The 25,852-nt window shown below is 40.4% G+C and overlaps 1 protein-coding gene across 2 annotated transcripts in view; it reads right to left on the bottom strand.

Annotated features, from left to right (window-relative positions):
* The window catches only part of LOC148871293 (TLD-domain containing nucleolar protein), a 33,338-nt gene that overhangs the window by 621 nt on the left and 6,865 nt on the right, over window positions 1-25,852 (bottom strand). For both annotated transcript variants that reach the window (XM_088971426.1, XM_088971427.1), the window contains exons 4-7: window positions 17,641-17,726; window positions 2,278-2,519; window positions 1,561-1,750; window positions 772-955 (exon numbers count right to left, since the gene is read on the bottom strand). In XM_088971426.1, coding sequence (XP_088827552.1) covers window positions 772-955; window positions 1,561-1,750; window positions 2,278-2,519; window positions 17,641-17,726 — 702 coding nt within the window. The remainder of the gene's footprint in view (window positions 1-771; window positions 956-1,560; window positions 1,751-2,277; window positions 2,520-17,640; window positions 17,727-25,852) is intronic.

The following is a 25,852-nucleotide window of genomic DNA, read 5'->3' on the forward strand; positions in this document are numbered from 1 at the left end:
AAGTTCTCATAAAGCAGTTAATGATAAATAAAGCAAATAAAATGTTATAATATATATACCCAGTACAGTGATGCAGTAATATATGCCAAGGAAGGTGACTCTCCAATGTAAGCTAGATGAAACCTAACCTTACTGCCTTTTAACACAAAGTGGCCACTCTCATAATCAAACCAGTATTATCATACTTCTCAGCACAAGATTTTACCATTACACCAAGCATTGACTCCTAGGTAAATATGTGCTAGGTAGGATAAAAAGGTAAGGTTGGCTATCAGTCTTAACCCACAAATTAACTTGGTGGTTTCTACATTCTGATAAAAATTACTCAACCCATTTAATAATTGAAAGAGTATGCAATGAAAATTCATTAGCATCAAACCAAACAAAATATTTTAGTAGAGACTTGGAAGATCCTCCCTTTATTCTCTCTCATGAATGTATGGGTTTTTCTGTATGTATGTTTCTATTTTCTTCTCATTTATTTCTTTCTTTTCTTTTTTTTTCTTTTATTTTTTCTGGGAGAGGGGGGTATCAATATTGGATATCGAGCAACTGCACAACTAATTTGGCTGCCTATATTTCATCCATGGAAAACCATAATTTTCAAATATCACAATCCTTGATGCAGAACGGACAAATCAATTTTACTAGTTTAACAGACATCAATAATACAGTGAGGTTCAACTGGGATCCATCATAGCTAAGAAGAAAAAGGTACACTATAATGAATACGTCTATTTCAAAATTATGAGACAAGATTTAGAAACCTACCCACTGCAAATTACCATTTGCTCCAGTCGGGCGGAATATGGATGCCTGTGGATATAGCTGGAATATAAATGATTTCATATCCCCATAGAAATCACCATGTCTCTCCCAAGGCTGAGATGCATAACCTCCATATATATAACCTTCTTTATCCTTGATTATCAGAACCGTTGACCCTTCTCCAATTCTGCAATTCAATTGCACAGTTACCCATTCTTCTAGTCAAAAGAAGGTTGCAACACTGAGAAACTGAAACAAAAATATAGAATTTTTAGCCTAATGCTAAAGGTGCAGATGGAATCATGTCCCTGCCAGTTGTACAGATTTCAATCTGCTAACAGAAGGTAGAGATATATGGGTAGTAGTAAGAAATGATATAGTTAAAGGGACTAGAAGGGCAAGGTGTAGACCAAAACGGACATGGGTAAAATTAGTAAGAAGTTATTTAAGCACCAATAATTTAACAATGGATATGGCATTAAACAGAACAGGCAAAACAGGATTCATGTAGCCAACCCCATATAGTTGGGGAAGGCTTGGATGATGATGATGATGATGATAAACAGAAAGTATATAGATAGACAGATAGAGATAGAGAGAGAGAGAGAGAGCTCCTTGGCATGAGTTGAATTGGCAATGGTTTTCGTTTCAAGACAATGACATGGAATACTATGATTCTTTTTTATCATACTTCTACAAACTGAAGATCACAAGCTATATGAGTTGTAGAAGATTTGCAAGAAAAAGAGGAACAATTAAGAGAATCAATAAAATTAATGCATAGATACTCACGATATTTTTCCTAAGAATGTGTTGAAGCTAAATCCATCAATAGAACTATGGTACAGAAGTTTCCATTCCTCCAGTTCATTTTGAGCAAGGGCCCCTCCTATATGCCAAGCATATTCTTTCCTTAGAATTAGCAAGTTAGAATCTACACTTTCTGAATGCAACAGGGAAGGAACTTGAAAACCCAGTCTCCCTACACAAGAAGAACCAGTTAGAGAACAGGCAAAGCCCATCAAAGTTGATTTCATGATTTAGCACCAAATAACCAGAAAAAGACGAGCTAAATGAACTGAAGCTAAATGAAAATTTCAATCCAAGAAAGGAAATGCATCTAAAAATTTGTGAAAAATTCAATCCAGTTAGAAGTGATTTGTTAGACATTGAAGGGGCTAGAAGAGCTCGGGATAGACCAAAAAGAACATGGGTAGAAGTAGCAGGAATGATTTAAGCACTAATAATTTAACAGTGGATGTGGCTTTAAATAGAACAGATTGGTGAAATAGGATTCATGTTGCTCTGAACCCATATAGTTGGGATAAGGCATGGATGGTGATGATGATGATGATGTATATATATATATATATGTATGTATGTATGTATGTATGTATATCAATGAAAAGCCCTGATCTTTTTTCAGCTTGAAATAGCAATCACTTAAACTAAACAACAAACCTAAAATGACTAGCAATAGTTTAAAATGAACTTTATAAAACAGATAACCTGGATCAGGTGGCATCAACAAGTTTCCAAGAAACTTCCTCACTGATGGAATAAAGCTACACCAACTTTTGAAATCTTCAAAGGACATACTATTCACAGCAGATCCTTCAACTTGCTTCGAAAATTTTGCAGTATTAAGAAATACACGGATGATGTACTGTTGTGAACTCAATCCAGTTTCAGCATTCTTTGAAGGAAAAATAGCATCAAAGGCTGCAATTAAAACAGCTTCCAGATCGGACCTGACAAGTATATATTCATAGCATCATCACACTAATAACATAGAATGGTGATCAGACAATATATATGATATGTTCATAATATATATATATACCTTTCTAACATAAGCCATAGACAATAATCTTCATTGATACAATTAGAAGAGATGGTACTCTCCCACATTACTCCCCACTCCAAAGGAAAAATCCCTACTCAGACATTTTGGAACTCATTGAGTTTAATGACTTAGGATTTCAGCATAAAATAATTTGACGGTTCCGTTAATTTTCTTCTATCATAAATGACTTGCAAATCCACTAAATAATAACAATATCTAAGTGCCCTAATCCCTAGCTATCAAGCTTAGCCCGGCACGGCACGATAGCCACGGGCGTGCCAAGCCCAGCACGATGGTACGTGTCATGCTGGGCCCAGGGTTCGTAGTCCACGGGCCGGCACGGAATGGCATGACTGTTCGTAACGTGCCGCCCATGGCCCACGTGACGGCACGGCCCGCAGCATAGGCCGGCATTGCACAGCCTATAAGGCCCATAGCGGGTTGTGCTCGGCCTGTCCAAAAACTAGCTGTTGGACCCCTCCCCCAAGTCCCCCCAATGGCTAGATTCAGCTTTTTGGGGGGGTTTTACATAAATACGCCCCTAACAGCTATAAACAGCTATATAGGGGGGGTATTTATGTATTTTGCTTATGAAGGGGAGAAAATGACACAAATGCCCCCCAACAACTATATAACAACTAGTTTAGCAGGGCTTTTTGGGTAAAGTTATAAATGACTTTACAATGACCAAAATACCCCTCCCAACAACTAAAAAACAATTAGTTTTTAGGGTAATTTGGGCAACTGAATTATTTTCAATTCCTATAAATAGCCCTATCCTCCACCATTTTTCTCATCACACCAATTCAATAATCAGCATTCAACAATTCTCTTAATCTCTTACCTCTCTCTCATACATTCTTTGCAATCTGAGTGAACTCTGATAATCTGGTTGGCTGATTGTCTGATTCTCCAAGTTAGAAATTTGGGAGGCTTGGAGCCTTGGACGTTGGAAGGCTTTAACTGTTGAAATCAAGTTGGGATTCTGAACTGGCAATTCAAGGTAAGTCCAATTAAATTAATTTTATTTTTTAGAATTAAAAAAAAATGGTCGACTCTTCCCAAAACCCCAAGTTTAGTAGCCCGATTTGGAAAAATTTTAAATAGAGGATGTTGAGGGGAAAGGGAAAAGTGCAGTTTGCCAAAAATGTAGAAAAGACTTTAGCTATTGTAGCAAGGGTGGTACTGGTCATTTGAGTAGACATTTTCTCACACATGAGAAGGAAGAAGAAATAACCCACAATTTAAATGAATTGTTGAAATAATGGAAAATAAATTTTAAAAATATTGGGAGAACATTTCTCCCCTTTATTGCTTAGTTACAATGTTAGATCCTAAAATTAGGAAAGATAGTTTTGATATTTCACTTGAAACATATTGTGAAAATATGAATATTGAAATTGGAAATAAAAAAGAATAAATTAATAATTTATTATTTGAAATGTACAGTTTATATGAATCTGATTATCTGAAGTAGTAAGAAATAATAAGTAGAAGGCAGAAATCTGCTATTTCTACAACAAGTTCATTAACTGAACTTAATTTATTTACAAGAAAATATTTCTAGTTTAGGTGAGGGAACAAATAACTTTGATATTTTAGCCTGGTGGAGTGATTGAGTGAACATTCAAAAAATTATCCAGTTCTCACCGCCATGGCACGTGATCCGTGATCTACTAACCCCTCCAGTGTCTAGAAGCTACAGTTCCATCGGAGTCTTGTTTTAGTGCAAGTACCACTTTGAACGGGCCGCCCATGAGCTGTGTCGTGTCGACCCGGCACGGCCCACTTTACACCTCTAATCAGGCTAAGAATACGCAAGTGTAATTGTGTAATTACTCATTATACATATTATTCAAGGGTCTATCATCATCAACCAAGCAATGTCCTAATTACTTGGATTGAACTGCACAAATCCTATTTTGCCTTTTCCCAGATTATGCATCACCATGCAATTTATGCCAACATTTCCTTTCTCTTTCAAAGATCTTACTCAACTATTACCTTTCTTCTGATCCAATGAAAATGTAAGTGATATCTAAACAGTCTTTAAATGGAAATATAATGCCTCTCATGAATAAGTAGATTAAATGGACCAATGAGTGATATATGTAAATGTACCTCCAAATTCAACATGGAAGTGTACAATATATCTGTACATTAACCAAATACAGGTGCATCACCTTCCAATGTTATCAGCAATGAATACTCAACCAACCGGTCAGTTGAGTGCCAGTACCATAAAAATTGCATAATTGACTAGTTAACCATAGTTACGCAACTGGGATGGCTAAGAATTGATCAGGTCATCTAATAACTAGTCCACCTAGTTTAAGCACAATTATTTTTATAATTTTGTTTTGTTGGTTTTATCTCTAACTACCAAAATAGTATTAGATTTACGTTTATATTGTCATATGCATACAAATTGCTTTAAGCAACCACTATGATGTGGTTAGTTGAGGCTTTACAAAAATAAAACAAAGCCTAAATAAAAGAGAGAATGAGGGACAAAATCTTTGAGGTCTTCTCACAATCAGAGATTTGCCAGGGTTAGCTACATGAGAGCACAATCTAAGGGCACTTTTGATTTATCAATATTTTATACTAATAGAGGGCTAATCTGTAATTTTTGTCAGTGCAGTTCAAACAAGAGAAGCAAACAGTTTGGTGGTGTGTCTAATGGGTCGACCACACCAAAGGAGTATTTATATTAATGAAATAGAAGGACACTTTTCCCTTAATATACAAAGAGTAAAGGCACAAGGATAAAACAATAGAAAGAATATGTACAAGAAACTGATGCAAGGGTGCTAGCATTAGTTTGCCCATAAGAAAAGTATGCCTAGCTCTTGTAATAGAATTGTGAACATGAGGAAGTCAGATGGAGCCCGCAATAAGGAGATCCCTAATAAAGTATCAATCCACTTCAATATGCTTCATTTGCTCATGGAAAATAGATTAGATGCTATCTTGATAGCACTGAGATTGTCATCCAATAAAGGAACAAGAGATATTTGATCAAGGCAAAGGCCATGCATAAAAGACTTGAGCCAAATGATTTCATTGCAAGCAAAGGACATGGCTTGGCATTCTGCTTCAGTAGAAGACTTAGAGACTATTTGTTGTTTCTTAACTTCTAGAAAATAAGGGAATTACCCAAAAAAATATACCATCCAGTAGTAGACCTTCAAGTATCTAGACAGACAACTCAGTCAGCATCTACATATGCCGACAACTAAAGAGATGATATAGAGGGGAAGAAAAGACCATGAAACAAAATCCCCCTAACATAGTGAATAATACAAGGCACAACAGTCACATGTGGCTGTCGAGGAGAGGAAACAAGCTAGCTAACAATCTAACCAACATAAGATATATTTAGATGTATCATGGAGAGGTAAATAAGATTGCCCACAAGTTGATGGTAGAGGGTGGCATCTTCAAGGAGTGAACCATCATCTTTACTACTAAGCTTCAAATTTATCTTTAGAGAATCAACCAATTTGGAGTCTGTTTCGAGGAGGGGACCATCATCTTTACTGAGGTTTAAATTTATCTTTAAAGTATCAACCAATTTGGAGTCTGTGAGGTGAACAAGCATAACCAAATCAGTAGCATACTTTTGTTGATTGACAAAGTAGCCACGAGAGTTAAGATGAGCTTTGAATCTCAAAAGGCAAGTAATAGGACCAAGATCCTTCATCTTGAAGGATTGACTAAGAAGTTGCTTCAAATGATGAAATACCATCTTGATCATCTCCAGTTATAAGAATATCATCGATATATAGTAACAAGAGAGTAATCCTCTAAGGACGATATGAGGTGAAGAAAGAGTAGTCTAAGGAATTTTGGGTGAAAATGGCATCAATAATAATAGATCTGAATCTCTCAAACTATGCTCAAGGTGCTTCATATACACTTCTTGAATAGTATACAGGAGGAGGCTTCATATACATTGTCTCTTTCAGATCCTCATGCAAAAAGGCATTTTTCACATCCATCTGATGAATTGCCCAACTTTTATCGCAGAAGTGGCAATGAGAAGACGAACTATGGTCATCTTAGCTATAAGCGTCCCCTAATAGTCAATCCCATACTCTTGTTTGTAACCTTGAGCAACCAATCTAGCCTTATACCTATCAAGGCTACTATCAAACTTTAACTTCATTGAATAAACACACCAGCTTCCAATGATAGAAGCATCAGGAAGAGGAACTAATTTCCCATATATCATTCTCAAGATAGAAGAAATCTCATTGCCATGGCCTCTTGCCAATGAGGATAAGTAACAGCCTGCTGATATGACAAGTATATTTGTAGAGGATAACACATCAGAAAAGGAGCTATGGTTGGAAAGAAAACCATAGCAGTCAAGTGATCTAGAAATTCTAGAAGAACAACGATTAAAGGGAGGAATATCTGTAGAGGGAGCAATAAGATCAACAGGAGTAGGTGGAATACTTAAAGGAGATGGAGTGGATAATGAGCCATGCTCGGGAAAAGGAGAGATTGGGAGTGTAGGAACTGGAGTAACTATATGCTTCCTGAAATAAGTCTGATATGGCAATCAAACAAGATGAAGTGCTTCAAAAGTACATATAGGCTCAAAATGTTGCAAAATTGACACTAGAGCAAGGAGTTTTGTAACATGTTTAAAGAACGAGAGATTTTCAAGAAAAATACATTATGAGAAATCTAAGTCCAATGAGATTTTGGATCATAACAGACAAATCCCTTATGACCAGGACTATACCCCAAGAAAGCACATGAAGCAACAACTTAGTATGCTCATGAAGAGGAACATGCACAAAATAGATATACCCAAAGACATGAAGCAAAGAGAAGTTAGGAGATGAATTGAAAAGGGACTGATGTAGAGAAAGGTTACGAAGAACAAACAATGGAAGAATATTAATGAGATGTACAGCAATGATGGCGGCCCCCATCTAAAAGGTTGTTGGAGCATGGGAATCCAACAGCATGGTTCTTACAAACAATCAAGATGTGGCCATTCTTGCATTCAACCACTTCATTTTGTTGAAGAGTGTCAGGACAAGATCTTTAGGGTTGTATACCATGTTGCTACAAATATGTCTAAAACTCTCCATAAATGTACTCTCTCCCTGAATCCAAATGAAGGGCACAAATAGTGGCATTAAACGGTGAAGTAACCCTAACATGAAAAAGTTTAAATGCAAAAAAGGATTCAGATTTCTTGTGAAGAAAATATATCCAGGTGTAACGGATATGATCATCAATAAAAGTAATAAAATATTTAAATCCCATTCCAGAAATCACAAGAGATGACCAAATATCACTATGCAATAACTAAAAAGTTGAAACAGGAAATGGAAAAACATGACTTTTACTAAAAATAACAAGACATGCAAGTTTTATCAATATGCTTTGAAGTAGAAGTAGATGAAGGTAAATATCTAGACGATAGAAGTGAATCAAGTTTCTTTGCAAAGGGATTCTCTACAAGACGGTGCCATAGGTCCCAATCACTGTTACAAATATGAGAACTAGCAGTAGTAGAAAAAAGACAACTAGTAGCAATAGAAACGAGCTTCTTCTCAAATTCCAGTGCAATGAGTCGTCCTAGTCTATCCAAATGCCCCTAACCTCCATAGTGCACTAGTCCTCTATTAAACAACTATCATGTGAGAAAGTGACAACATTACCATGTTCAACAATCCAACCAACAATATTAGATTATTGGTAAGTTTAGGAACAAATAGAGTTTGAAGCAATAACAAAGGATAAGAGAGAGAGATAGCCAAGGATAAGCCATTACAACGAACAATATCAAGCTTCTAACCATTAACTGCAACAATATGCTTATTAGAAGAAATAGGATAGGAAGACTAACCACAAGTTACCCCCATCATATGATTGGAGGCGCCAAAATCTCCAAAGATTATTAGTTGAAGAACAATAATAGGTAAACTCACCAGACAAACTGAAAGCAGAAAAGGCAAAGGAAATTTCCGAGGACATGAGTTGCTCGATCTTCTCCTCTAGCATAACTTAGGAGCATCTCTCTTGTTTATGTTCTTCCATTACTTTTATGTGCTTGAAACAGTGGTTCAATCCAAATATAGGATTTTCATTATCCAATGTAAGTATCTATTGAAGGAGATGAGCAAGTTTGGTACTAATGTATTAAACCACTTAACACACCTATTGACCAAAATCATAGGATTAAAGGTCCTAAGGAAAGTTGCAAAGGATGTTGGGGCTATCAGAGGCTAGTTGATCAATTACTTTACTTGTACATGACTAAACCTAGTATTTCTTATACAATAAGCGTAGTGAGCCAGTACACGCATGCTCCTAGGAGTTGCCACTTGGCTGCTACTGGCAGGATTCTTGCTTGTCTAAAGAAGCTCCTCAGTAGGGGCATTTTGTTTATGAATTATGGCCACATAAAGTGTTGTGGACACGTTCGTTGGGAAAAAGTACCACCGCCGGCAGCAGCAGTGATGAGATGTCCTCATCAGATTATCTAGCTAGTCACAGTTCATCTTATCTATCTTATCTTATCTTATCTGTTTCTTACCTTATCTATTCCAATAAGGATTAGTAGAAGATTAGTAGGAGTCTGATTTATCTTAGGGAGTCTTATCCTTCTTAAGTTAGGAGTCTTATCTGTAAGTAGTCGAACTCAACAAGGAGTCTTCCTACAAGGAGGACTCTACCTCTTGTAATCTCCTATTTAAGGAGCTGCGATTATGGAATAAAGCATCCAATTCAGTCAAGAAAGAAAGGGAGAGTTAGGGTGATCTCTTGAACAAATCACCCCCTTTAGGTCGACACGATAGGGTCTGCACGGAAAGGGAGGGGCAAGGGGAAACTAGAGGTTCTCCCCGTGGACCGACCCGTGATGAGACCCTATTCCCGGGCCCATAACATTTTGTTATCAGAGCCAAACGTCATGGGCGATCTGGAGCAGCTGACGTCCGGGGTCCAGGAATTGGAGCACTGGCTCGTGGAGAACAACGCAGAGGTACGTGAAGTCTAGGACGATGTCCGAGAGCTACGACGCTTGCTGGAGTCGTATTTCTCTAACAAGGAGAAGAGCCCCAAGGAAATGCAACCACCAACAGCCGCCAACCAGATTTGGCGGAATTGTCCGGTGAACAACAGATCGTTGCCCCGGCAGTCGCTGTTGTCCCCAAGTACAATAGGCTGGAGTTCCCTTCGTACAATGGCAGTGGAGATCCGTTGGGATGGCTATACCGTTGTAAACAATTCTTTCGCAATCAGCGTACGGAAGACAGAGATAAGGTTAGTCTGGCTGCATTCCATCCAACGAAAGAAGCACAACTCTGGTTCTACCGAGTGGAGTAGGAGGAACCCAGGCTCAGTTGGGGCCAATTTAAGTCCTACTGCCTCCTCAGGTTCAGGCCCCCATTGACGAGCAACCTGCTAGGTGAATTGATCAACCTCAAGCAGACAGGCACCGTGGCTGAATACCAGCGCCAATTTCAGACCCTCCTTGCCAGAGCAGCCTCGGTACGACCGGATCAGTAGGTGGACATGTTCACCGCCGGATTAGCTGAACCCCTGAGGGTGGATGTGGAGATGCAACATCCTCCCAACCTGGTCACCTCCATGAACCTAGCTCGTGCCTTCAAATGTAAGCTACAGCTCAGCAGCGGGACCTTCAGTATGGGTCGACCGACGACATCATGGACACCCCCGAAGTCAACCGGGGTGGCCCCTTCTTCGGTAACCAGAAGGGAACAAAAACTTCACACAAGTATTGTTCCCAGGTCGGCATCAAGCACAGGAAACAGCATGACGACACCCCCCATCAAACGTTTATCCAGAGCCGAGATGGCAGATCGCCAGGCAAGGGAGCAATGCTTCAACTACGATGAGCTATATTCGGCGGGGCACAAGTGCAAGAGGCTATTCTGCCTTCTGGTGGACGAACAGGAGGAAGACGAGGATGAACCCGCAGCATTAGAACCCAAGATCTCCCTCCACGCAATCACTGGGATAAAGACCTCTCAAACTATGCAATTGTGGGCACAGGTGGCAAGGAAACCAGTACGTATCCTCGTAGATTCGGGAAGCATGCACAATTTTGTAAGGGAGCAAGCTGCCCTTCAGCTGAAACTACCCATGGAAATCAGACCGCAACTGCAGGTACCCGTCGCAAACAGAGAGAGGGTTCACAGCCCCGGAATCTGTAAGAACATCCAAATACAGGTTGAATCCAAACCCTTCTCTGCTAATTTATTTGTGCTACCCTTGGATGAACTTGATATAGTACTTGGAGTTAAATGGTTGATCACCCTAGGCCCTATCCTATGGGATTTCAGCGCCCTAACAATGTCATTCCGCCTGAATGGAAAACAAGTTACTTGGCAAGGAACCAGAGTAAAGGCAAAAAAACCGCAGGTACATACACTTCAAGGCGAAACTACGCACACAGCAAATATGGAAAGACTCCTCACCGACTTCTCAGATATATTCCAAGAACCCAAGGAACTTCCACCCGCCCGAGCTTGCAACCATCGGATCCCTCTGATAACGGGTTCAGAGCCAATCGTCGTCCGGCCGTATCGCTACCCACATCTGCAGAAGGACGAGATAGAGAAGCAATGTGCGGACATGATGAAACAAGGAATCATTCGTCTCAGTCGCTCCCCCTTCTCCTCGCCGGTTTTATTGGTGCCAAAGCGAGACGGTACTTGGAGATTTTGTGTGGACTACAGAGAGCTCAATAACAAAACCGTCAAGGATAAATTCCCTATCCCCATGGTGGACGAGCTATTGAATGAACTCCATGGAGCCCAGTACTTCTCGAAACTGGACCTCAGATCGGGATATTTTCAGGTTCAGATGGCGCCCGAGGATGTAGAGAAAACAGCCTTCCGAACGCATCATGGTCACTTTGAATTTCTAGCTATGCCATTCGGTCTCACCAACGCCCCATCCACATTCCAGTCTCTGATGAACGAGGTATTTCAGTCCCACCTTCGCAGATTCGTCTTAGTGTTCTTTGACAACATCCTCGTCTACAGTAAATCATGGATAGAACACGTGCATCATCTACAGACTGTTTTTGAACTTCTGCGCCAACACAAGCTCTTCTTGAAGCAGTCCAAATGTTCTTTTTGTTCTTTATCTGGGACATATAATCAGTGAGCAAGGTGTCACGGTGGATAGTTCCAAAATTCAAGCAATCCAGGAATGGCCCAAACCTCAATCCGCCAAGGCTCTCCACGGGTTCCTAGGACTGACAGGGTACTACCACAAGTTTGTACAAAATTATGGACTATTGGCTGCCCCATTAACCAATATGCTAAAGAAGAATGCCTTCTAGTGGGATGACGCAGCCGACACCGCCTTTGCAAACTTAAGGGATGCCCTCTCCTCCACACCAGTTCTGTAGTTGCTAAATTTTGACCTAGAATTTACAATCGAATGCGATGCATCTGGTGTAGGTATTGGAGCCGTACTGCAGCATCAAGGACACCTAATTGCCTTCTTTAGCCGCAAACCGGCAGACCGACATCTAAAATTACCCGCCTACGAGCACGAATTGATTGGGTTAGCTAAAGCAGTGCAACACTGGAGGCCATACTTGTGGGGAAAGTCCATCGTCATCAAAACTGATCACTACAGCCTTAAGTATCTATTGAAGTAGCGGCTTACCACTCCGCCTCAACAACATTGGGCTAGCAAACTGCTCGGGTTTGATTTCCAGGTAGATTACAAGGCGAGATCCCTAAATCAGGCCACAGATGCTTTGTCCAGACGTAACGAAGATGCTATGCTCCTTTGTGCGATTTCACGGCCCCGAGCCACCTTGTTAGAAGGCATTAGGAGTACGCTGCCCCAATCACCAGAATGGAGGGACCTTGTTCAGAAAATACAGTTCGGAACGACTGACTCGAATTGGTCCGTTCACGACGGGCTGGTGCTATACAAAGGACGGATATACCTCCCAGCCGACTCTTCTTCAATTCCCTCTGTCATCTCCAATATACATAACTCCACCCATGAAGGCATTCAGAAGACATTGCATCGCGTCCGAGCCGATTTCCATGGGCCAGGCATGAAGACTTCTATTCGGGACTTCATCCAGAACTGCTCCATGTGCCAATAGCACAAATGGGAAAACCTGCACCTGGCGGGCCTTCTCCAGCCCCTTTCACTTCCAACACAAATCTAGGCTGATATCTCTATGGATTTCATTGAGGGCCTACCCAAGGTTGGCGGGAAATCTGTTCTATTTGTGGTGGTGGATCGCTTTTCTAAGTATGCCCATTTCATCCCCCTGTCCCATCCGTATAGTGCGGTTTCAGTTGCCCACGTTTTCTTTACACATATTTTCCGCTTACATGGGCTACCGGAATCCATCGTCAACGACAGGGACCCAGTTTTTACTAGCGCCTTCCAGAAGGAACTGTTTCAGTTGCATGGTACGACCCTAGCTTTTTCCTCCGCCTACCATCCTCAAACAGACGGTCAAACAAAGGTCGTGAACCGTACGATCAAGATGTATCTCCGCTATTTTGTGGGAGACCAACCACGTCGGTGGGTTGATTGGCTTCCCTGGGCCAAATATTGTTATAACACGGCCTATCATTCTTCCCTTGGCATGACACCCTTCCGGGTTGTCTATGGCCGAGACCCTCCTTGCTTGTTATCCTATGAGCCCGGTTCGACGCGGTTGGATGAGATTGATCGTTCCCTGCAAGAACGCGATGCCCTCCTAGTTGAAGTGTCTCTCCGCTTGCAACAAGCACAATCATGCATGAAGAACGCCTATGACCAGCACCATCGTGAATTAACACTTGAACCAAGACAGTTTGTGTGGTTGAAGCTCCAGCCCTATCGACAATGCTCCTAAATTTTTTGGACACTTCAAGGTTTTGCGGCGGATCGGCACAGTTGCATATCAGCTAGAACTGCCAGAGCATAGCAAACTCCATGATATTGTCCATGTATCCCTGCTCAAGCCATTTACGGGCACTCCACCTGACCAAGTACCCCCACTACCACCCTTGAAGGATGGTAGACCCATTCCCCAACCTCGAGCTCTTGTTCGATCCAGAGTCAATCGGGGTGTTCTCGAAGTCCTGGTGGAATGGGATAACTTACCATCGGTCGAGGCCACCTGGATCCCCTTGACTGATCTCCAAGACACATATCCAGATCTCAAGCTTGAGGACAAGCTCGTCGCCCAAGAGGGGTGTAATGTTGTGGATGCGTTCGTTGGGAAGAAGTACCACCACCAGCAGCAGCAGTGATGAGGTGTCCTCATCAAATTATCTAGCTAGTCACAGTTCATCTTATCTATCTTATCCTATCTTATTTGTTTCTTACCTTATCTATTCCAATAAGGATTAGTAGAAGATTAGTAGGAGTCTGATTTATCTTAGGGAGTCCTATCCTTCTTAAGTTAGGAGTCTTATCTATAAGCAGTCGAATTCAACAAGGAGTCTTCCTACAAGGAGGACTCTACCTCTTGTAATCTCCTGTTTAAGGAGCTGCGTTTATGGAATAAAGCATCCAATTCAGTCAAGAAAGAAAGTAAGGGAGAGTTAGGGTGATCTCTTGAACAAATCACCCCCTTTAGGTCGCCACGATAGGGTCTACACAAAAATGGAGGGGCAAGGGGAAACTAGAGGTTCTCCCCATGGACTGACCCGTGACAAGATCCTATTCCCGGGCCCACAACATAAAGGTGGAAGCTTATATAGATACAGATTGAACAGGTTCCTTAGAGGATAAAAGGTATACATCAGATTCCTACATTGTTGTTGGGGGAAAATTAGTATCTCGGAAAAGTAATGGTCCATTTGGTTCGCAGTTGGAATCAGAAGCAGAATCAAAATCAAGATTTATCGGAATCGGAATTGGAATGATCTATTCCCATAGTTTGTTTGGTTCAAACAAGAATAGGAATGGGAATTAAATCAGCTAGAATGGAATTTCATTCCCAAGAGAGGGGGAGTTAATGTCCATTCCCTCAAATGGAGGAATGCCATTTCACCAGGAATGAGAATGCGATTCCGGCTCCACCCAACCAAACATCTTATTCCAGACCCCTATTCCCGCAAACCAAACGGGCCCTAAGAAACAGACTTGCTCACTCCAATGTAGAAGTTGAGTATAGGTCCGTGGTTCATGGTGTGTTTGATCTTTTATGGATCCAAACCTTGGAGAGCTTGGGTTTTAGTTTAGGCAGCCTTTGATGTTGTATTGTGGCAATCAGGCAGTCAGGCTACCATTAACATTTCGCACAATCCAGCTCAACACGATAGGACCAAGCATATTGAGGTAGATAGACACTTCATCAAAGAGATGATATCTTATGGTGAAGTTTGTTTGCCATCAATTGCATCAAGTATGCAGCTATATGACATCTTTACTAAAGGAGTTATTAAGAACAAGGTGGAGCATTAAGCAAGTTGGGAATGATATATATTCCCAACTTGAGGGGGAGTGTTGAGAGTGTACTTGTTCTTGTTTACATAACCTTTATGTTATTTGTTTACTAGCTGTTTATTCTTTTTTATATTCTTGGGGCAACCATAGGTGTTTTGGTCAATGTACACCTATTTAGTAAATCGATAGATATACCAATACATGGGGACAGCTGCACATTTTTTTCAGCACCCCTTTCTTCTTAATCTTCCATCTTTCTCTCTTGTAATTTTTTATTATTTCATTGATTTATAGATTTCAAGTCATGCTAATATGTTATTTGTCAATTCTCTTATAAAAACCATGAATTGTTGTCTAATTTTTTTTATCCTGATCATTGTGTTTTTTAGGACCTAAAAACTAGGAAGATGATTGGAAGTGGAAATGAAGAGTTGAAAACAATGGAGTTTACTTTCTCAACCAGGAAACGGCTCAATCTTTGGCATGTTCCTCTCAATGTCCTTGTGATTATGAGTAGGTGAATCAAATAAAGTTGTGGCATAGTCATTTGAGCCATGTGTCCTTTGAATCTTTGTAAATATTGTTTCCCAATCTTTTTATGTCTATGTCGATGGCTAGTCTTCGGTGCAAAACATGTCAATTCTCAAAACATTGTAGAGAAACTTATTTTCCAAGCAATAGAAGAAGTGCTTTTCCATTTCATATCGTGCATGATGTATGGGACTTTTATTCTCTGGCCAGCATGGATGGTTACAGATACTTTATGTTATTTATTGATGATTTCTCTATATTCACATGGCTATATCTCCTTAAGGGCAAAGAAGAGGTTCCACAAATTATCAAAAATTTTTACCAGATAGTAGAGAATCAATTTGAGAAGAAAATAAAAGTTTTAGATCTAACAATGAAGAGGAATATTTTGAGAAGGGACTCACTTTGTTTCTTGATGAAAAGGGTTGTTATTCATAAAAGCTCTTGCATGTATACACCTCAACAAAATAGTGTAGCAGAAAGAAAGAACAAGCATGTTGTAGAAGTAACAAGATGTTTACTTTTCAAATGAACGTCCACACTCATTTTCAGAGAGACGCTATTCAAACCACAATGTACTTAACTAATAGATTGCTGTCAAGAATCCTTAAGTCCCAATCCCCACATCACTTGTTGCATTGTGACAAACATGCTTTCAATCTTCCCTCAAGAGTCTTTGGTTGTGTTTGTTTTGCATGATCTGAGCCTCTCTTGTGTCATATTTGATCCTAAAGTTATGTCTTCCTTGAGTATCCCGCTACAAAGCATATCAGTGCCGGATATGATACCAGATACTGCACAAATACTTCTAGACATGGTTTATGGAATTAACACTTCTAAAATATGTAAAATAGTATGTTACAAGTTATAACAAATTATACTACAAAAAGATATGTACATGTTAGAAATTTATTAAATTTAGCAAGACTTAAAATCTTTAAAAATGACATTTAACTTCATAAACTAGAAGTGTTCTAAAAAGCAACCTGGAAACGGAACCATTTTTTCTTCTGGGTCACAAGTCAGTGGTTCAACCATCCAGGGCAGCAGTTCAACCTGCAACTGCATTATAACCTTTGGATTGGAATCATGTCTATACTCCCTTAGATCTAGGATTAGTGGATTGAGAGGAAAAAAGGGGGGAGAGAGATAGAGACAAGGGAGAGAAATTAAGATGGAGGGAGGAAGGTGAAACGTTGAGCAGTGGTAACAGTAAGATGACAATGGCTCTCTAGCAGCTGCAATAGCAGCAAAGGGGGAGGAGCATTGGGAGAGAGAGAGAGAGAGAGAGAGAGAGAAGTATAGTATCTCCTTGCTTGGAGAGATTTTCACCCAAAGAGCACACATCGGCAGCACCTTGCTTGCATAGCAGCAGCAATAGATCCCTAGAAGTTGCCTAGCAGCAACAAGAATGCTAGATGGATCTATGGCAGTGGCAAGAAGTCAATAGCAGTGGGTTAGTGTGGTTATTATAAATGGAAGCAAAGATATGTTAGAAATATGATAGAATGGTGGTTTCTGTAAAAAGAAGCTGCAGGCTAGTGTAATAAGAAGAAACAAAAGATGAAGAATGTGGAAAAGAGAAGAAAACATAGAAGTAGGGTTTTTTAACTTTTATATATATTTGACTCTGGGTTGAACCGCAACCTGCAAACGACTCGAGCGGTTCACTGGTTTGATTGTCCGGGTCATCGATTTTTGACTAAAGTCTATGGTTTATTCTTACATTCCAGGTTTAGGGTGAAACAGACCTGCTTTCTTGTCCGGTTGACAGTTTGAATGATCTGACCAGGCAGGTCAACAACTTGCAAACATTGCATGGGAAATGAAGAGTTAGATATTTGTGTCCAGGATTTTAGGAAATGGAGAGTTGATCCCCATTTCCCATATCCATATCCATATTTGGGCATAATAGTTAGATACTCTTAATATTTGATCCTAGAAAAGGAAAAAAAAAAGGTACCTAAACGTTGCCAGCAAAAGCAGAGTGGTTTTTGAATCACATGATTTAAAGAAGACAATAATCAATTTCCCTTGAGCCTAGAGATAGTCATGAATAAATGGAATAATGATTGTACCTTCCCCAAACGCCATCCCCAGTTACATCTAATAACTGATAAATGAACTCCTCAATTTCATCTCTTGATCCTTTCTCATAGATTCCCTACATTATGGAAATTATAGCAAGTATTATAAGTGGGATATTGCAAACTAGAGAAGTAAGAGGGCAGAGAGATAAGCACACATAAATACATGTATACAATTATAAATACAACTTAGTTTCTTTAATAATTTCCAAACAAAAGTACAAGAAGCTCCAACAATCAATAGCCCTACCAACATTTACAAACTCCAAAATATACATGTGCTGTTTGGAAAGGACAGAGAGATAAGCAAAATATGGTTCAAGAAAAAAAGGATGCAACCCAAGGTGGGGTAATTCTTTTTATGGATGTTGTAATTGGAAAGGGATAGAAAAATCTTATAAAAGCTTCTTTAAGAGTACCAGGTATGTGGTGGGAAATGGAGAAAGTGTGAGTTTTTGGGAAGATATTTGGTGTCCCAAGAGGCCCTTGAATGATGTATTATTCCCTTCTCTTTTTGATATTGCTGTAACTAAGGAATCTAGAATTGTGGAAAACCATGACGTCCAGAATGACCACACTATTGTTTGGTGCCCCCTGCTTAGAAAAAGTTTGAATGAATGGGCCGTTGAAGCTAGGGATGTCAGTGGATCGGGTTAAGTGGTAAACCCGCCCTGATCTGTCCCTGTCAGATTAGGGTTGGGTCAACCTTGATCAGATTTCGGGTTGGGTTCAGGTTGCAGTGGAACTTTGCTGAAGCCAACTTGCCGGCACTGTAACATTGAAATATTATATATATATAGGTCTGTTTGAGCATAGATGTATCGTGGGACAGGTTGGATAGGGATCTGTTGTATGCTGTTTTTTATTTTTTTATCTCTGTAGGTGCCACAGGGGCACTATTGTCATTTCATTGTTTTTATTTTTGCCTCTTAATATAAAAAGAATGATTGGCACTGCTAGCCTAATTTTTTCGACTCTCTTCCCTCCTATACTTTTCCCTTCTCTTCTTGGGTTCCTTGCTGTTAATATGTTATCAGAGCGCACCATTGGAACCTGAGAGCAGATCGTTCAAGCCTCCTTTGTTTATTACTTTTTCTGGATTGAAACTCAATGAAGATCACATTGGCTGGGTCTGAAACAGTTCAAGTAGCCTTTTCCTTCCTTCTTAGCCGTGGTACCAAGACAAATCAGTGACAATGTGGCTAGATGGTGTTAGGGTGTTTAAGAATTCTTTCCAACCTCTGTGTGGATCATGTGATCCTCTGTAACCAGGTACGTGCCAGTTCCAGGTCTGGTATGGTAGTTTTTCACAGTAACAGCAGTAGTGAGCCATTGTTTGGTGGATGTGTGGTCTGATTTATTCCTCTGTAACATGGTTAGTACCTTTGTTGGGCCTGATATGACCTATTTCTGCTCTAACAGCAGTGATCACCTAGTTTTTTGTGATCGTGTGACCTAACTTGGTGGGGAGTAACCTCTATCCAGGCTTGGGATGGTCTGGATTGTCTTTAAAGGGTGCAGCAATTTTTTAGTTGTGTTCAGTAGTGTTGCTCCTGTGCCTCTTTTAGTGTGAATTATAAGGACTTTGGTGTTTTATCACAATGGTGTCTAATGATACTGCCTCATCTAGAATGACTTCTAGCCAATGAGGGCTGATTAGGGGGTAGATCATATGAACTTCTCCATGACTATCACTCCTCTTGATGGCAAAAATTACCTAGTGTGGTCCAAGGAGATAAAGGTGTACAATACAACTAAGGGGAAAATAGACTAATATTAATGGAACAGTGAAGGAACCGAAGCCTAGAACTACAGAACATAGTAAGTGGGATCAGGAATGTTGCCTAATTATGTCTTGGCTTCTTACTTCCATGGTGTCATCAATCAAACAGAATTTTATGTGGGTAGATACAGCCCGTGAAATCTGGGAACAAGCAAACACTACATGTTCAAACAGAGACACTCTGCCAGGATCTATCAGTTGTAAGCAGAGTCTTCTACATGCAAGTGGGGCAAACGCAGCCTATCTGTTTATCACTCAGCTCTCACAGCTAGACCTGTTCACGGGCCGGGCCGGGCTTTGCCTTTACATTAACAGAAAATGTTCAGGCCCAAGCCCAAGCCCGGCCCGACCATTGGGCCTAGGTCTTGAGCCCAAGCCCGAGACCGACTAGAAATTTGAAAAAAAAAGATTCTTCCTTTTTAGTTCAATTAAAAGTTGTTTTATTTATACTAAAAGACCTCAAAACCTAAAAAAATAATGAAAAGCCTCATTATTACTTGAAAAAAGAGAAGAAAAAATATATTATATATATGCTTTTTTATTATATAAAATATATTTTTATTAATATAATACATTATCAAGTCGGGCTCGGGCTCGAGCCAGGGTTTTTTGAGAAAGCCCAAGCCTAACCCAAAAAAAAGTCAGGCCCAATATTTTAGGCCCGAGCCCGAGCCCGAGCCCACGGGCCTGAAATCTTGTCCAAGCCCAACTTAGATCGAGTCGGGCCGGGCTGGCCCGTCGGGCTACCCAGCCCATGAACAGGTCTACTCACAACTATCTGGAAGGAACTGGACCATTATCAGAGCATTGAATGGGAAAGTAATAAGGATGCTAAGACCTACAAGAAATTGGCATCCCAGTTGTGTGTGTTTGCATTCTTACTTAGAATGAGCCTAGTGTATGAGCCTATTAGAGTTCAAATTTTAGGTAGCAAGAATCCCTCATTTGTTCAAGAAGTGCATGCCTTGATCCTATCCGAAGAAAGTAGAAAGAATGCAATGAATCCTCTTGAGGAGGAGTCAATAGCCTTGGAAGTTAGGGGTACAATGAATACTCTAAGAAAGGGTGATTTCCATAATAAAGGTGGACAAAAATAAGTTATGGTGCACTTATTGTCAGCGAACAAGGCATACTCTAGAAAGTTGTTGGCACATTATTGGAAAGCCGAAGTGGGCTCAGGAGTTGAGTGAAGCCAAGATCAAACCAAAATAAGAAAACCAAGGGGTTGAACCATGTATACCTCTTCCTCTAAGTCACCATTCAGGAAGGCATTCTTGATGTCCAGCTGATGAAGATCTTAGTCTAGGTTAGCAGCCAAAGATAGTAGAACTCTAATGGAATTCATCTTGACTACAGGGTAAAAAGTCTCTATATAATCCACTCTATACACCTGTTTGAACTCTTTTGCTACTAGCCTAGCCTTGTACTTCTCTATTGTACCATCATCCTATCGAGTCTTTTCCCATCATCTCCTTGAGGTTGCTCAAGGCATGCTATTTCATATGCATGTCCCTAACCGTTCTTGGATGGATGTTGTGCTATCTACTGCCTATGTTATCAACTGGATGCCTTCTTGGTTGTTAGATTATAAGACCCCACACCAAGTTCTCTTTCATAATGCTCCATTGCTCTCAATTCCCATGTGTGTGTTTGGATGCCAATGTTTTGCCCATTATTTGTCCCCTACTTGTGGTAGGTTAATCCTAAAGCTATTCCATGTCTTCTTCAGTTATCCCTCTTCACAAAAGGGCTATAAGTGTTCTCATCTCGTGTCCCAAAAGTACTATATCTCCATGGATGTGTCCTTTAAGACTAAGTCCTTCCTTGTTTCTCCTAAAGGGGAGAGTAGGGTTGAGGAGAAACCAATTCAGGTTCAGTTCCCTCCTCTTCTTGATCCTCCTCTCTTCTATGTTTCCCTCCATCGTCTTAAGGGTTAGTAAAGCTCAAGAGCCAGGGATCAACCTGAAGCTGTGCAACCCATATCATGAAATCTCTAGGGAAGATCCCTCTCAGCCAGGTACCCTTATCCCGATTGATGTTTCTAATCCTATTGATATTAATACCTCTGTTGTTAGTGATTTGGACCTTCCCATTGCCAAAAGGAAGGGTGTCAGATCTTGTACCACCAATCATCCAATTTCACATTGTGTTTCCTATGAAAATGTCTCACCTTCTTTTCATGCTTTCCTCTTATCCATTAACAATGTCCCCATCCCTAAAAATGCTGCAGAGGCTCTTACTATTCCTGAATGGACAAATGTAATGAAGAAGGAAATCAATGCCATGCATAAGAATGGTACATGGGAATTGGTGGAGAGTCTTGGAATTGATTAACACCCCTAAATCTTCATTGCTTGTCCTTTTCCCTTCAAATATTCTTCTATTTTTTCCTTCCAAACCTCCCAACACATTGCAAAGGGGATGCAAATCCAAATGATTTTTGTTTGGTATTCCCGATAACTCTAGGTCATCTTCCAAATATCTTAAGCATCATCAATGGGCGACGATCCATCCATGCCTATGTTGTGGTATACTTAGCCAGCTTATGCATGTCCCTAAGGTTGCTCACATAGGGGCTGCAGAGCACGTTCTTAGGTATCTCAAGAAATTCCCTAGAACTGGGTTGTTGTTCAGCCACCTAAAGGTTGAAGTGTACATTGATGCTAATTGGGCTGGGTGAATTAATGATAGAAGGCCCACCAGTGGATATTGTATCTTTATAGGAGGTAACTTAGTCACTAATATTGCAGCCAATCCGGTGCTGCATGACAAAACCAAGCATATAGAAGTGGATGAAAATTTTATTAGAGAAAAGCTTCAAAGTGGGGGAAGTATGCACTCCACTCCCTATATTAGTTCCAAGGAGCAACTTGTAGATGTGTTTTAAGGGGCTTCTTCACCTGTAGCACAATGGTCATTGTGACAAGTTGGGCATGATAGATATCTATTCTCCAAGAGGGGGAGTGTTGTATGTTGTTTTTTATTGTTTTATCTTTATAGGTGCCGTAGGGGCACTATTGTCATTTTATTGTTTTTACTTTTTACCTCTTAATATAAAAAGAACAGCTGGCACCACTAGCCTGATTTTTCTTACTCAAAATCAATTCTTCTCTCTTCTCCTTCCTCCTCCCTCTTCTCTCCTTTACTTTTTCCTTCTTTTCTTGGGTTTCTTGCTGTTAATTGGATCGATAGACCCTCTCTATTTGGTCGGGTCACTTCATGTTTGGGCTAGAGTGCCATTGGGTCAGATTCGGGTTGTGGCAAACCTGGCCCATTGACATCCCTAGTTGCGGCTTTTATATAGCTCTAATCTAATGAAGGTACTCCATTCCCAAGAGTGCTAAAGTGTGGAATGCTTCCATTCCCTCCAAAACTTTTTCCATTATTTGGATGGCTTCAGAAAAAAAACAGCCTTTTGAGAAGAAAGGACTATTTAGAAAGTTGCAAAAATTCAAAAGAAAGAAGCAAAAATCAGAGTTCAAGAGGAGAGGAGAAGAAGAAGAAGGTGGCGGCAACTTGGGTTCAGAGAGAGATTTTCGAACATGATCTCTTCTCTTACACCCTTAATTCTATTTCATTAAGTTAAACTTTAGTAATTTACAGAGAAGCCCCTAGTTGGGCAAAGAATTAAAAAGACAAAACATAAGAAAGAACAAAGCCCAAACTAAGGCTCATTGTAGCAAAGAACATAAAAGATAAAAAAGGATAAACAACCTATGGGCCATTCAGCCCATCTTCTCTACAATCCCCCTCAAGCTGAGCATAGATGTCAATCATGCCAAGCTTGCCAATATCATGCTGAAGTTTAGCCTTGGGAATGCCCTTGGTGAGGAAATCAGCTAACTGTCCTTCTGAGGTGATGAAAGGTAAACACACTTCTCTAGAACCCACTCTGTCTGTCAACTTCAATATGCTTAGTTCTATCATGTTGCGTTGGGTTGTGAGCAATGTTGATGGCGGCTTGATTATCACAGTATAACATCATTGGCTTATCATGCTCAATACCTAGTTCCTCGATCAAGGATCTAAGCCACAATAGTTCAGAAACTCCACAAGCCACGGCTCTGTATTCTGCTTCGGCTGAAGATCGAGTAAAAACTGATTATTTCTTGCTTCTCCAAGAGATAATATTACCTGCCACCAAGCTACAGTACCTAGAGGTAGATCTTTTGTCATCAATGTTTTCGGCCCAGTCAGCAACTGTGTATGCTTCAAGTTTCTTATGGCCATGCTTAGCAAATAGAATTCCCTTTCCAGGGGAGCCCTTCAAATAACACAGAATTCGCTCTGTTGCTTCCATATGAGTATCCCGGGGAGCATGCATGAACTGACTGATGCAACTGACAGTATATGCAATGTCTGGCCAAGTCATGCATAGATAAAGAAGTTTTCCAAGTACTCTCTGGAAGACTCCCTTATATTCTAACAATATTCCATCTGAAGCAAAGAGTATATCGATAGAAGTAGCAACTGGTCTAGCACCCATCTTCCCTGTTTCAGAGAGCAAATCAAGAACATACTTTCTCTGAGAGATAAGAATCCCATCCTTGGATCTAGCAACTTCTACGCCAAGAAAGTATCTCGATTCCCCCAGACCTTTGATCTCAAACTCTGTATGAAGGAAAGATTTGAGATCATTAATCCCTGAGACATCATTACCAGTCACAACAATATCATCAACATACACAATCAGGTAAATGGCCAAGGATACTCTCCTCTTCACAAAGAGAGTATGATTAGACTGTGCCTGTACATAGCCAAAGCTAACAAGGGCAGCCCTAAACCTTTCAAACCATGCTCTAGGGGACTGTTTGAGTCCATAAAGAGAGTTCTTCAGCCTGTAGACCTTTCCTTTCATATTTGTTTCATACATCCTTGGAGGAAGAGACATATAAACCTCCTCATGTAACTCTCCATTCAGAAATGCATTCTTTACATCCAGTTGATAAAGTGGCCAATCTGAGTGTGCAGTCAAAGATAGCAGAACTCTCACAGAAGTCATCTTGGCAACAGGGGCAAAGGTCTCTAGATAATCAATCCCATATGTCTGTGTATAGCCTTTTGCAACCAGCCTAACTTGGTACCTTTCAATGGTGCCATCAGCAAGATATTTGATAGTAAAAACCCACTTACAGCCTAGTGGATCCTTCCCTTCAGACAAATCAACCACTTCCCAAGTGTCATTCTAGTGCAGGGCATCAATTTTTGTTCTCATAGCATCCTTCTATTCTGGAATAGTAAGAGCTTCTGACACGGACCTGGGAATTGGGTTAGAAGCAACAAAAAAAAGGTAGGCAAAATATGAAGGAGAGAGCAAACTATAAGAAAGGTGCTTGGAAATGCAATGTGCTACACTTCCTTTTTCCTTTCCTAATAGCAATGGGGATATCAAGGTCTGGGAATGATGGCTCCAAAGGAGCTGTAACAGTACCCGTTGTCTCATCTGTAATTGGAAGTGCATGAGGCTCATGTGTTAGAGAGGAAACAATCTGTTCATTTCTAGTTCTCTGCCGTTGGTACAACTTGGGATTAAAAAGAGGGCGAGGAGGTAAAGGAAGAGGAATAAGAACACTGGAATGAGAGTGAAGTGACTGATCCTCCCTTGACTCATTTGAAGGAGGAAGAGACTCAGCAAAGACGAAATTGGGACAGGAAGAGGAAAAGCAAACACTTGTGACAACTCCTCCCCCTTTGGACAATGTCTCTCTAGAGAAATTCCATAAAAGGAAGAAAGCTCATCGAAGGTGACATCCATTGAGACATACTGAGTGCTAGTCTTCGGATCAAAACAACAGTAACCCTTCTGTGTGAGGGAACAACCAAGGAAGATATACTTGTGGGCTTTTGGTTCAAATTTATGTCTCTAGACACTTGGGATATATACATAACAAATGTAGCCAAAGACACAAAGAGGAATAGGAAAAAGATCATTGTCCGAATGAAGAAAATTGAAGGGAGACTTAAACCCTAAACCCTAGATGGCATACGGTTTATAAGGTAGGTAGCAGTGAAAACAACATCACCCCAAAATTTTGTAAGGACATGTGAGGCAAATAGAATACTTCTTGCAACTTCAACAATATGTCTATTTTTCTTTCAGCAACTCCATTCTGTTATGGGGTCCTAACACAAGAGCTTTGATGAATAACCCCCAAATCAGTGAAATAACAGGACAAGTTCTTCTCAAAATATTCTTTTGCATTGTCAGATCTAAAAATTTTAATCCTGGTATCAAACTGGGTTAGGACAAATTCATGGAATTGCCTCACAAGTTTGGGAACTTCATAACGGGATTTCATCAGGAATATCCAAGTAAACCGAGAAAAGTCATCAATGAACAAGATAAAATATTTGTAGCCACCCATAGAGGGTAAGTGGTAAGGCCCCCATACATCAGAGTGCACAATATTAAAAGGAGAA

The sequence above is a fragment of the Nelumbo lutea genome, chromosome 2 (genome assembly GCF_056320005.1).
Source record: "Nelumbo lutea isolate HS-2025 chromosome 2, American lotus-T2T, whole genome shotgun sequence".
Classification (NCBI taxonomy): Eukaryota; Viridiplantae; Streptophyta; class Magnoliopsida; order Proteales; family Nelumbonaceae; genus Nelumbo; species Nelumbo lutea.